We start from the raw sequence: 12,768 nt of genomic DNA on the forward strand, positions 1-12,768 counted from the left end.
GGTGCGACTCCCCTTGCGGGTGCCGGTGGGGGTGCGGGTGGCGGTGCCGGTGCAGGCACCGGTGCAGCTTCAGGTGCGGAGCTCCTCCAGTGCGCACGGCGGTCACCTTGGCTGTGAAGCCGGGCGGAGCGGAGCTGTGCGGTGCGGTGCGACAGGGCTGGGCACCGGTGCGCCCGCTCCAGCGACCCCCAGGTCGCCGGCCCCCAGCCGCCCCCTCCCGGTGCCTGCAGGCCGCGCTCCGCCGATTCCCGTGCCCGCGGCTCCATCCCTCCGACGCGGCCCCGGTCCCGGCGGCGGCGGCGCTGCGCCCGGTACGAGCCATGGCGGCGGCGAAGGCAGGCGGCGCTGCGGCAGCGGCGGGGGCCCGGAGCGGCCCGGGCGGGGAGAGGAGCTAGGCGGGAGGCGGCCCGGGATGGCCAGGATGAACGTGGCCCTCCAGGAGCTCGGACACACCGTAAGTGCCGGGGCAGCAGCGGGGACCGGGCCGGAGGTGGCAGCGGAGCAAGGAGGGATCAACGGGCGGGGACGGGGACCGGAGGCACCAGATCGGGGGGCGGGGGGGCGGTCGGGGCAGAGGAGAGCCCCGGGGCTGAAGGGCTCAAGGAGATGGAAGGGCTGGAGGGGCTGCGGGAGACAAGAACCTGTGGGATGCGGGGGGCTGTGTAGGTCCGGGACTGGGGGAACTGCGTGGCTGGAGGGTCCCCATGTCCCACGGTGGGGGAAAGAAGGGGAAAGAAAGACCCGTCAAATCCCTGCCTGTGGTTGGGCAGAAGGAGCTGGAGCCGTTCAGAGGTGGCCCTACAGACCTTGCTCTGCCGGGGCATGAAGCCCACCTGGGGTACAGTGATGCTGCTCGTAGGGTGCCCCTCAAGGCAGCACTCCTGGGAGGAGCAGAGGGCCTTGTTCCTGCCGGTTTTAGCCCCACAGAGTGGGCAAGAGGAGCTCCAGAAGCACATCCTCCTCATGCCTCAAGGGTGCCAAGAGGCGCTGGGGAGAGGGTGCTGCCAGATGGTGCCCAGGAGGATGAGGACCACCTGAGTGACGAGAAGGGAGCATTGGGGGCTGTGGGGGTGCCCAGCTGGCTGAGCTCCCACAGGATTCCAAGCTGTCCCTCCCAACAGCTTGGTGGGGGGATCCTGCCAGCTGTCAATCCCAGCCTCGCGCCCTCCCACTGCAGCAGCCCTTGGTGAAGCCCCCTCCATGTTCTGGTGGTGTGGCACTGGGCAGAACTGGGCATGGGGCACTTGCTCTCCTTCACTCCCTACCCATCATCCTTCCTGCTCGTTCCTTGTCTCCGATACCAGCCCTGCAGGCAGTCCCGGGGCATACACCATAGTCTGCAGCACAGAGCTGCAACCCACTCGGGTGATCAGTCTGAAGCCAAAAGATGGCTCATGACCAGCAGCACTGCTGATTCTCTTCAACCAAAGCCTCCAGCTTTTTCTTCCAGCTTATCCCCCCTTCCGAAGCTGCTGGCTCAGCTCCACCACTTTCCTCTTGGCTGAATCCTTGGCAGCTCTCATGCCTGGATTGGTGCAAACAGCCCCTGCCAGGCTGCTCTGCAGGCCAAGAGGAAAGGGGACCCATCCCTGCCAATTTGCAGCCCCTGTAGTGTCCCCTATACCCCCCGGTCTCTGCCCACATAAGCTCGGCCCTGGTCACCCCTAGGGCCAGAATAGGGCAGGAGGTGCTTCCAGATGTTTCAGAACGGTGCACATCTGCATGGAAAGTTCCAGGCAGGGGAGGAGGGGTGAGACAGCAGCGCTAGGCAACGGTTGCTCGGCAACGGGGACCACGTCTCCGTGGCGATGTGGCACCTGTCGGCAGGGCTGATGCCACAGATGCCATGGCGACGCGGAGGGATGCTCGGGCGCTAGCCCCGGAGCCCCTCACAAGCAGCTCTCCCCGTGCTCCCCGGGGCCACCCGGGGCTGGGGACAACCTCTGGGGGAGGTCGAGGCACACCGAGGGGGGCCAGGGGCTGTCCCGGCCCCCGGTGCACTTGCTGAGCAGGCACCGTCCATCGCCGTAAGAGCCGGGAGGGGGGGCAGGGCGGGGGGCAGCCATCCCCACCCCTCGTCTTAGCCCGCTGCCTCCCTCGGCAGATGCCCGACTACAAGCGTGCCACACTGCAGGACGACGATGGGTCAGAGCCAGCGGGGGATGGCAGCGCCTCTCCCGACAGCATGGAGGTGAGGTCTGCCCCGACCCCCTCCATCCTTTCCCTCTCTATCCTCTCCTCCCTGGCCCCTCTCCTCACCCTCAGCCAGAGCCTGCCTGCAGCCGAGTGGGCAGCAGCAGCAGAGCTGGGAGCCAAGCCAGCCTTGGCTGTCCCCAGGGATGTGCTGGGAGGCAGCCAGAACACAGCAGTGTGCCTCGGCCACTGTCGTTCCTTGTGGCTGGGGGTCACCAGCACCCACTGCCGGCTTGCCGGAGCTGGTGCCCTGGGGACCCGCGGGGGGATGCCCTGGTCCCCACCTCGTCATGCTGCACCTCGTCATGCAGCTGAGCCAGGCATGGGAGCGGGGAGGGTGAAGCAGGAGGGGTGAGGTTTGGTCCCCCCGTGGTACAATGGGAGGTCCTGCTCCTGCCCAGGTGGGGTTTCGGAAGGGGCCGGTGCCGCTGCTGAGCCGCCTGGCTTCTCGCAGCCAGCTGGAGCTGGTGCTCTGCGTCATCGCCATCTTCCTGGCCCTGATGCTCGGTGTCGTCGTCGTCGCCCTGGCCATCCAGTACCGCAGAGGTAGGGAGAGAAGCTGCCAGGGTGGCGGTGGCATTCCCACACCTGGGGGAACATGGCAGGATGGGGAGGTACAGGTCAGCTCGGGGCTCCCACTTTGGGCGCTCTGCCTGTCCCTGGGTGCAGACAGGTCTTGGCCCAGCTCCGTGCCTCAGTTTCCCCTGCCACATGCACACAGCCCTGGGCATGCCTTCCCTGCCAGATCCCTCTCACAGCACGTGCCTGACGGATGCCTGCGTGCGGGTGGCCAGCAAGATCCTGGAGGCCCTGGATGTGGAGACAGATCCATGCCAGGACTTCTACCAGTACTCGTGCGGGGGCTGGATCAAGAGGAACCCGCTGCCCAATGGGCGCTCCAAGTGGAGCACCTTCAATAGCATCTGGGACCAGAACCAAGCCATCATGAAGCATCTCCTAGGTGGGCACCAGGGGTTTCATGGCGGGGGGGGGTGACTTCCAGGCGCAGGCAGGCAGAGCCCCAGCATCGGCAGGGCTGACCTGCAGCCTCCCGCAGAGAACACCACCTTCAACTCCAGCAGTGAGGCAGAGCGGAAGACGCAGCGATACTACCTGTCCTGCCTCAAGGAGCAGAGGATAGAGGAGCTGGGCTCCCAGCCCCTCGTAGAGCTCATCGACAAGGTGGGGCAGCCATCCACGCTTGAGCTGAGCTCAGCCCATCCCACTTGGCTTTTCATGTAACTGGAGAGGCGGCAGCCCTCGGGGATGGATCCTACCCCTCCCTGAGGGGACTGGGTCCATCTGCTGACAGATCGGGGGGTGGAACATCACTGGCTCCTGGAACCAGACCAGCTTCATGGAGGTACTCAAAATGGTGTCAGGCACATACCGAGCAACCCCCTTCTTCACGGTGTATGTGGGTCCGGACTCCAAGAGTTCCAACAGCAACGTCATCCAGGTTGGTACCTTGGCACGGAGGGGCGGCAGGCACCAGGGAGGCACCGCGCTGCCCATGCTGCCCCTCTCTTCCCTTCCAGGTGGACCAGTCGGGGCTTTTCCTCCCATCCCGGGATTACTACCTGAACAAGACCGCCAATGAGAGGGTGAGGCTGGTCGCAGGGCACACTGCAACTGGGAGAAACCTGTAGCGGTGGGGTGCAAGCAGCGCTGGGAGGCACCTGCACCCTGCCCGTTGGGTGTCACAGTGCCGAGGGAGGTGGAATGAGCTGTGGCCAGTGCTGAGCCTGGGCTCGGGGTCTCCCCAGGTCCTGGCAGCATACCTGGACTACATGGTGGAGCTGGGCACACTGCTGGGAGGCATCCCAGAGCCCACCCGCCTCCAGATGCAGCAGGTGCTGGACTTTGAAACCCAGCTGGCCAACATCACTGTGCCCCAGGCTGAGCGGCGGGACGATGAGAAGATCTACCACAAGATGAGCATTGCAGAGCTGCAGGTGGGCACCGCATGGCACAGCTTGGGGAACCCTCTGAGGACACGAGGGGTGCCTGCCCAGTGGGACACCAAGGGGTCCAAGCTGCTGCCCCCCTTCCCAGGACACCCTGGGCAGCCCCATCTGTTCTGGGACATGTGCTCATCCTCCTGGTCACTAGGATTTGGGGGAGCTGCCAGCTGGCATGGAGGGGAGGAAAGGGGGGGTTGAGAGCAGCACTGAGAGCAGCAAGGAGCCACAAGAAGGGTGCTTGGGGCAGAGAAAGGATCTGGAGTGCTGAGGGACCTCTGGACCTTCCCAGGGAGCCCAGATCCTGCCCCCACACTGGGCAGGATGGGGCAGAGCCATGCCAAGCACTTCAGTACTGTGTCCCCACGTCCCCTCCCTCCAGGTCCTGGCCCCCACCATCGACTGGCTGGATTATTTGTCCTACTCTCTGGCCCCGCTGGAGCTGGCTGACACGGAGCCTGTGGTGGTGTATGGGGACACCTACCTGCAGCAGGTCTCCGACCTCATCAATAGCACTGACAGGAGGTGAGGCCCCCTTGAGCAGCTGGCCAGGCCCCATTTGGGGCTATCCCCATGGTGGGGGCACGCTGTGGGCTCACCAGTGGCTTGGAGGCTAGCGCATAGTGAGCCACAGCATCGCTCTGCTCCTGCAGCATCCTGAACAACTACCTGATCTGGAACCTGGTGCAGAAGACAGCCTCCAGCCTGGACCAGCGCTTTGAGACAGCCCAGGAGAGGCTGCTGGAGACACTCTATGGCACCAGGAAGGTAACAGGGACAGAGCCCCCTCTGCCCTCAGCCTCGAAGAAGTCAGAACCACCTTTGCCCTTGGGATGCCCTTGGGATGCCCTGGATGCTGCAGAGGGAAGCCAGGGATCATCTTTTGGGGTGGAGGTTTAACCACTGAGCATCTCCCCCCTGGGGAGGGGGCAGAGCTGGGCTGGGTGAAGGAGGGAAGCAGGGGAGGGGACTGGGAGTCTCACAGACCCCCATCTTGCTCCCACAGTCCTGCACACCTCGCTGGCAAACCTGCATCTCCAACACAGATGACACGCTGGGCTTTGCCCTGGGCTCTCTCTTTGTCAAAGCTACCTTCGACCGGGACAGCAAAGCCATTGTGAGGATGCTGCTTCCCCTGTCCCTTCCCCATCAGCATTCCTCCCCTTCCCCACCCATACCCCAGGGCTAGAAAGCATGGAGCAGTGAAATGGGACCCCCAGCCCTGGAGAGGTCCCACTCTGCCCACGCTGTCCCTGTCCAAGGGGCTGTGGGAACAGAGGGGTTTCATTCCCTCCCCAGGCTGAGGAAATGATCAGCGAGATCCGGGCAGCCTTTGAGGTGTCCCTGGACCACCTGGACTGGATGGATGAGGCGACCAGACAGGCTGCAAAGGAAAAGGTGGCTGGGGGGGGCAGTGGCAGCAGGTGGGAGGCCTCCCCCTGTCCTGGTAAGCCCTCGGCTCCATCTCACTGCCAGGGCCTCTCCCCACACAGGCGGATGCCATCTATGACATGATTGGCTTCCCTGACTTCATCCTGGACAACAAGGAGCTGGATGATGTCTATGATGGGGTAGGAGAGCACCCAGATTGTGGGGAGGGGTTGCAGCCTCTCCTTATACAAAACCCTGGCAGGGCAATGTCCCTGTCTGGGGGTCCCATTTGGGATGGGGCTTTGTGTGGAGTCATCCTGATACCAAGCGCATCCTAGCCATGGTGGGGGTAACCAGCCAGTGGGCTCCTCCTCATCCCTCCTCCTCCTCACCAGTACGAGGTCTCGGAGGACTCCTTCTTCCAGAACATGCTCAACTTCTACAACTTCTCTGCCAAAGTGATGGCCGACCAGCTCCGGAAACCCCCCAACCGCGACCAGTAAGGGAGAGAGCCCGGGGGGAGCAGAGGATGTGACACTGGCAGTGCCACAGCACTGTCCCCGGCATGGCCTGGGTGGCACTGCTTCACTGCGGGAAGGTCCCCCCATGGGGTAGCGCAGCACTGTATGTCCCCTGGGGTGCCTCTGGCTTGTCCACAGGACAGGATCCTTTGGTCATGGGCGAGGGTAAACGTGGCAGCCCTGGGCAGGCCAGCACAGGGCACCCGTGGTGGGAGACAACACAGGAGGGTGGCGGGGCAGTGGGGACAGGGGACACATCCCTGCCTGCCCATGTCCCACCTCCCTGCCCCAGGTGGAGCATGACCCCACAGACCGTCAATGCCTACTACCTGCCCACCAAGAACGGGATCGTCTTCCCTGCTGGCATCCTGCAGGCTCCCTTCTACGCCCGCAACCACCCCAAGTGAGCCTGGCACAGGGATGGGAGCATCTCCTCAGGTGGGGGGGCATGGGCTGAATCAGGGCCAGCACCCCGCAGAGCCCCCCACAGTCATGAAGCAAAGCCCTGGGAGGCTTGAGGGTCCCTCAAGGCTTTACATCCTGCAGCTAAGACAACCACCTGTGGGGCCACCTGCGTCCCCAACAGTACTCATTCCCAGCTAGGGGCCAACTGGAGCAGAGGCTCACTGCATCCTCTGAACACAGATGGGGTGCCATTTGTGGAGGGGGTGCTCGGGCCACGACAGGCTGCAGTGGCATCATTCTCCTGCACTTACCTGTCTCTCTCTCGTGGCCCCACAGAGCCCTTAATTTTGGTGGCATCGGTGTGGTGATGGGACACGAGCTGACCCACGCTTTTGATGACCAAGGTGAGAGCCCATGGGCAGTGCTGGCTCCAACCCCCATCACCTTCCTGGCCCTCCCCCCCCACACCTCGATGTGGAGGGGTGCCACGGGCTCACGGGGGTTCTGCTTTGCCATCCATTGCATCATGCGTGCTCTTTCCCTCCTGGCCCCCCGCTTCTATCATCCTGTCTCCCCAGGTGGCACCTGCTGATACCTCCCCCAGGCTTCTCTGTGCAGCTTTCGCTCCATCCGCTTGGTGAGGACATGGTGTCTGCAGCCCCACTCATCCTCCTCCCTGAGGGGTGTGGGACACGTCCCTCTCACATCCACTCTGCTCTGTGCTGAGACGGGGTCAATGGGGGAATTTGGGGTGACAAATCTGGCTTGGGACAGTGGGGATACACGAGGGGATGGCTGGGGATCAGAGCACAGGCTGAGCTCCAGCCAGAGCCCACACAGAGCAGGGACAGCAGAGGTTATCTCCCCTGGGCATGGACCCAAGGTGCCAGGCCTCCCGGTGTCCACTTGGGCCGTCCTACCCTGCTTCAGGATTCCCTGCACCTGGGGCTTTGCAGAGGACCAGTGTCCCCTGGTCCCACCCATGGGATGATTCCACAGGACGGGAGTACGACAAGGAGGGCAACCTGCGGCCGTGGTGGCAGAACTCCTCCCTGGAGGCCTTCAAGAACCGGACGGCATGCATAACAGAGCAGTACAGCCGCTACACCGTCCACCGTGAGAAGGTCAACGGCCGGCAGACGCTGGGCGAGAACATCGCTGACAACGGCGGGCTCAAGGCAGCCTACAACGTGAGTGTCACTGTCCTGAGGGGATGCAGACCCCTGTGTCTGTCCTTCCCTCTGTGGGGCTTCAGGGCATCTCTCCCATAGGCGTACAAATCCTGGCTGCAGAAGAACGGGGAGGAGAAGCGCCTGCCAGCCCTGGAGCTCACCAACCACCAGCTCTTCTTTGTGGGCTTCGCGCAGGTAGGGCAGAGCCAGGTGGTGGGTTCCTCTTCCTTCCCCTGCCCCTCAGAGACCCCCGCAGCCCCCCATCAATCCTGCCCATCCCTGAGGCTGCTCCCGCTCCATCAGGTGTGGTGCTCCGTCCGAACACCCGAGAGCTCCCACGAAGGGCTGGTGACTGACCCCCACAGCCCTGACAAGTACCGCGTCATTGGCACCCTCAGCAACTCCAGGGACTTTGTCGAACATTTCGGCTGCCCCCTGGGCTCCCCCATGAACCCCGGGAAGCACTGTGAGGTGTGGTAGGGACGGGAAGGGTGCTGGGGACAGAGGAGACGACGCTCTGCTGTGTGTCCCCGTCCCCGCCCTCACCGGCTGCTGGCGGTGGCCCACAGGCAGAGCGCGGGGCCAGTCCCCGAGTCACCCTCCATCGTGGTTCCCACCGTGCACACACCGCGCGCCTCTTCACCCCATTCCTGCCCCCCTCCCCAGCACATACCGGCCACCCACCGCAGCCCCATCCACAGCCTGGAGCCGGGCATGGCCGGCAGAGAAGCCGTAGCGCCCCCAAAACGCAGCTCTGCCCCCAACCCTGATGTGCTAGAGACGGGCACAGCGCAGCCCCCCAGTGCCACGTTCACCCCGCGGGGGCAGGCAGAGGGGTCCCAGGGAGAGCATTAGAGCCGAGTCCCCCCCCAACTGCCGGAGATGGAGGCTGGGGGCCACCCGACTCCGTTCTTCTCCCGTCCCCTCCCGATCCCGGCTTGGCTTCCCCATCCACCTCTGCTGGGACCAGCGGGCGGCAGCGGGGACTCTGGTGCCTTCCGCTGTGGGTGGCTGTTGCTGAGTTTGTTTGACGATTAAAAGCAGTTTCCACTTACTCTGGCGGCTGCGCGTCCTTCGCGGTGCCTGTGCGGGAGAAGAGGTGGGCTCTCGGGCAGGGGGGTGACTCAAAAGCCGGGGGACGAGAGGGAGGTGAAACATCCCGAGGGAGGGGAGCAGGAGATGAGACATCCGAGGGACCAAGGGGCGGGAGCAGGGGATGAGCTGTCTTGAGGGGTAGAGGGAGGGGCGCAGGTGCGCGGGGAACGAGGCAGCAGCCGCACTGTTGACCGTCAGCCCTGCCCCGGGACGGCTGCGGGTCACTAAGGGCAGGAGCCGGGCTGCAACAACAGCCCCAGAGCCCCGTTGGGAGGGGAACACCGGTGTAAAGAGCAGCCACGGGGTCCCACTGCCCCCGGGGGGGGGGGGGGGGCACGGGTGACATCCTGCTCTGGGGCTCGGCCCTGCACAGGGGTCCCTCCACGTGCACTGGGACCCCACAAACCCGCGGGCAGCACAGCCACAAGGGTTCGCAGAGGCCGCCAGGAGTTGTAGTCCTGCGCACAGCCCGACGGGAGCTGTAGTTCGGCGCGGGGGACGCTGGGAGCTGTAGTTTCAAGCGCGCCTAGCTCCGCCGGCGGGCCTCAGGGACTGCACTGCATTTCCCAGCAGGCAGCGCGGAGGGGCCAGGGTCCGGGCCTGGGCGCCTCGGGGGCTACAGGGGGCAACGGTGCCGGGCTGGCGTGAGCGGCTGCGGCGGCTCTGTGCGGGGGTCTGGGACCGGGCCGGGTGCTGGGACGGAACTGGGGGTGTCGGACCTAGGGGGCACCCTGGGTGCAGGGCTTGGGCTGGGTCACGGGGGCTGGGCCCCGGCCCGACCATGGGTGCAGGGCAAAAACGGCGCCTCTGGAACCCGAGTGGGCTAGGTGTTCTGCGTCGGGCCGGGGCTGCCGAGCTCCTGTGGGTGCTGGAGCTGAATTGCCTCCAGCCGGGGCCAGGGACAGGCTTGGCCCTAGGGCAGCAGTGTCCTGGGGACGGGGACAGGGACGGTGGGACATCCCTGCCGCTGTGCCTTGCCCTGCCCTCCAGCCAACACGCTCACCTTGCAGGTGTGCTGCCCGAGCCTGGCACCATGGACGCACCACTCATTACACCCGGGGAGCTGCTATGTCTGGGCTCCACCCTCGCCGCCTCCGGTCTCTTCTACTACCTCTACAGGAAGAAAACCAGAGTCGTGGCACGCATACAGGTAGCCCTGTCCCTCAGATGCTCTCAACCCCCGCTGTCCCCTTCCCTGCTGCCCAGAGCCTTTGATTTGGGCACTGATGACTGCAGCCTGCTGCATCTTCTATTGATGCCATGATGCCTAAGACCAAGCAGGTCGCATCCTGCCAGAGATCTCCACAAAGCCATGTATGACCCACCTGCCAGCCCATCTGCCCCTGCCCAGGTTCACTCTCAGTCTCTGCTCTTTTAGGAAGCTCCAAAGCTCCAGGTTGATGATGATTTACCAGCACTGGTGTCTGCAGCTGATGGGAGGTGCCTGCCTTATGTTGCTCTGGAAGGTAAGGAGACCCTGTGGCCCCACACAGGGGACAGAAGCTGGGATCTCCTTTAACCTTAATGCATTCCATGGTCCTTAGGCATAGTGCTGCCAGCCAAGGCTGTGCTGACGAGCCATTACCATGAGAGGCTGCAGGGTGTGATCCAGAAGCTGCTTCTGAAAGAGCATCGGCTGGTCTGGAACAGCTTGGCCCGGAGCTGGTGAGCAATGGGAGGGGACAGCAGGGGGGCAGGCTTGTACTGGTGGGCCCAAACCCCCATACTCTGGGGCCACTGGCAAGGCAGAAATTGGCTTGGTTAAAGGCTCTAGTCCCTACCCTTGGCTCTGCCCCAGGAATCCAGAGTTCCTCCATACTGTCCACATCCCTGTGCTGTGCTCTCTGCTTGCAGGAGTGAGAGTGAGCGGGTGCTCTCAGAGCAGGTCTACACTGTCCCCTTCTTGCTGGCCTCGCCGGACACCGAGGCAGTGACACAGGTGAGCGTGGAGAGCCCGCTCCGAGCCGTCTGCCTGCCCCTGGAGGTGGTGTACGAGAGGTTCCAGCAGCCGGCCCACGGCTTCCGTGATCTGCTCGGGCAGTACTTGAGTGGGGAGAAGCCCAAGGGCATCCTGGAGACAGAGGAACTGCTGCGTGTGGGAGCTGGGCTGACAGGCATCGGGGAGCTGGCCCTGCACCCCGACGGCTCCCTGCACCTCCAGCCACCATCCCAGGGGGGCGACTATTTCCTGTGCCTGGGGGACTGGCAGACGGTGTTGGAGGAGCTAGAGTCTGCCAGCGGGCTCTGGAAGGGGGCGGCCGTGCTGTGTGCTGCAGCGGGCCTGGCCATTCTGCTGCACGCCCTGTGCCGTGCCTTCCGCCGTGCCCGCCTCAGGCAGCAGCGTGAGGACAAGGAGCTGGACAGCGAGGAGGCCGGGGATGGGGGGCTCGAGGATTCCTGTGTCATCTGCCTGTCGCGACCCCGCGAGTGCGTCCTCTTGGGCTGCGGCCACATCTGCTGCTGCTTCCGCTGCTTCCAGGCCTTGCCTGCCCGCCTCTGCCCCATCTGCCGGGGGCCCATTGATCGCGTGGTGCCCCTCTACCAGGCCTGAGAACATCCCGGGGGCAGCCAGGCATTGTTAACACAAAGCGAAGCAAGCTTGGGGCCTGCAGTAATCTCAGCTGTCCCCTGGTGTGCAGTTGTGTGATTCCTGTTGGGGGACAGGGGTCCTGGTGTGCCGCTCCCTGTCTTTTGGGGAGGGTGGGGAGTTACAGCCTCATGCTCCCTTTTTCTGCCAGAAGCCCCTGCCCCCCCCCCCCCAACATGAAGGCTTAGGCAGAACATGCTTGGTGCCTGAGCTGAAGAGCCAAGTCCCCTGCCCCACGCCGGAGTGCCCTTTTCCCAGCCCTGACCCCTACGAAACCATGTGGGACTTTTGTTTCTCTAGTGTGTGGCTTTATGAGGAGCACAGCAGGAGCAAGACCAGGGCTGCTGAAACACAGTGGGGTGACAGAGACCCAATGCCCTTAGTCATCACAGTGGCACACTTTAGTGCCACCGTTGTGCTCCCTGCCCCATGTGCCTACAGCCACTGCCCAGACCATGCCCAGCACCCAGGGACTGGCGGCAATGAAGTGTGCCTCTTCACTGTCTGCAGTGCCACCCAGGGAGGGAGAGTGTCGCTCTGCCATCTCTGCAGAGTCCCCACTCCTCTGGAGCAGGGGCACAGCCATAGGGCACCCCAGAGCCTGCCCTCTGGCCCCTGCTGCACGCCGCTTCCCTGTTTGCCTCCTGGCTGGGACCGAGTGCAAGCACAGCTTGTGGTGGTGTGTGGAGTGATAAAGGCAAGGAGTGGAGCTTGGCCTCGCCTCTTCCTTTGCACCATCAAGTCGGGGGACTGGAGGGACGTGCCAAGAGCCAAGGCTCTCCTTGCAGGGGGGGAGGGGGAGGACGGGAGAGGGGACAAGTCAGTGCCATCACCTCCATCCCCAACCAAGGGCTGGCCTCAGCACACTCACCAGTGGTGGGCAGGGGACCCCCAGCTGGACTGCATCACCTCGGGATACAGCCCCAGAGGTGGGGGGAAAAAAACAGGACGGTTGCCAAGACGATCGTGCTCCTCTGGTCTCCATGGCAACTGCTCCCTGGACTGCTCCCCATCACTGCCTGGCTGCAGTTGCCCAGGCAACCTACGGGCTCTCCTGGCTCCTGCGGCTTTGGGGCACCCAGGATTTATTTGGGGGGTTGGGGGGGGAGAGAAGGGAACAGGCCAGCACTGGCAGTCAGACAGCAGTGTTGGGGTAAGGGGATGATGCCCCTTTCCATGGGAGGGGCCCCCATTGCTGCCAGTTTGGGGCAATGACCATGCTTGGTGCAAAGGTGCCCCTGTGGTGTTGCCCCCATAGCTTGCAGCCAGAGATGATGCCCCAGAACACCCAGCAAAACCTCCTGGGACCCATGTTCATTTTGGGGTAGGGGTGTCTGTGTGGCTCCCTTCTTCCAGTGTCTCAGCTCAGCTTCTTCCCCATGCCAGCATGGCGAGTGCCACACTGCAAAGTGAGCAGTGGGGCCCGGGTGTTCCCCCCGCTCCAGAGCCGGGCACCCCCCCGC

General features: G+C 64.1%; 2 protein-coding genes across 9 annotated transcripts; both read left to right on the plus strand.

Annotated features, from left to right (window-relative positions):
- The first annotated feature begins 317 nt into the window (after nucleotides 1–317).
- On the plus strand, nucleotides 318–8,677 carry ECE2 (endothelin converting enzyme 2). Of its 7 annotated transcripts, none has more exons than XM_061348681.1 (19): nucleotides 318–454; nucleotides 2,105–2,191; nucleotides 2,595–2,739; nucleotides 2,939–3,154; nucleotides 3,251–3,375; nucleotides 3,506–3,652; nucleotides 3,732–3,797; nucleotides 3,960–4,148; nucleotides 4,537–4,679; nucleotides 4,808–4,922; nucleotides 5,161–5,271; nucleotides 5,454–5,552; nucleotides 5,648–5,725; nucleotides 5,921–6,024; nucleotides 6,339–6,449; nucleotides 6,788–6,855; nucleotides 7,451–7,641; nucleotides 7,723–7,818; nucleotides 7,927–8,677. In XM_061348681.1, exons 1-19 carry the CDS (start codon nucleotides 413–415, stop codon nucleotides 8,101–8,103), a joined length of 2,310 nt encoding a protein of 769 aa, XP_061204665.1. In that variant the 5' UTR covers nucleotides 318–412; the 3' UTR covers nucleotides 8,104–8,677. The 7 variants fall into 7 exon arrangements, with proteins under 7 accessions (XP_061204665.1, XP_061204673.1, XP_061204670.1 ...); XM_061348686.1 differs by having other exon boundaries at nucleotides 320–454; nucleotides 2,648–2,739; XM_061348687.1 differs by lacking the exon at nucleotides 318–454 and adding an exon at nucleotides 1,669–2,027 and having other exon boundaries at nucleotides 2,085–2,191; nucleotides 2,648–2,739.
- A 30-nt stretch (nucleotides 8,678–8,707) lies between these two features.
- On the plus strand, nucleotides 8,708–12,014 carry LOC133209849 (mitochondrial ubiquitin ligase activator of nfkb 1-A-like). 2 transcript variants are annotated; one of them, XM_061348691.1, is made up of 5 exons: nucleotides 8,708–8,722; nucleotides 9,729–9,868; nucleotides 10,097–10,184; nucleotides 10,263–10,383; nucleotides 10,573–12,014. In XM_061348691.1, exons 2-5 carry the CDS (start codon nucleotides 9,752–9,754, stop codon nucleotides 11,267–11,269), a joined length of 1,023 nt encoding a protein of 340 aa, XP_061204675.1. In that variant the 5' UTR covers nucleotides 8,708–8,722; nucleotides 9,729–9,751; the 3' UTR covers nucleotides 11,270–12,014. The 2 variants fall into 2 exon arrangements, with proteins under 2 accessions (XP_061204675.1, XP_061204674.1); XM_061348690.1 differs by lacking the exon at nucleotides 8,708–8,722 and adding an exon at nucleotides 9,257–9,362.
- The last annotated feature ends 754 nt before the right edge of the window (nucleotides 12,015–12,768 follow it).

Source organism: Neopsephotus bourkii, unplaced genomic scaffold (assembly GCF_033783945.1).
Source record: "Neopsephotus bourkii isolate Nb327-2 ecotype Australia unplaced genomic scaffold, CSIRO-AGI_Nbou_v1 NB_369, whole genome shotgun sequence".
Taxonomy (NCBI): Eukaryota; Metazoa; Chordata; class Aves; order Psittaciformes; family Psittacidae; genus Neopsephotus; species Neopsephotus bourkii.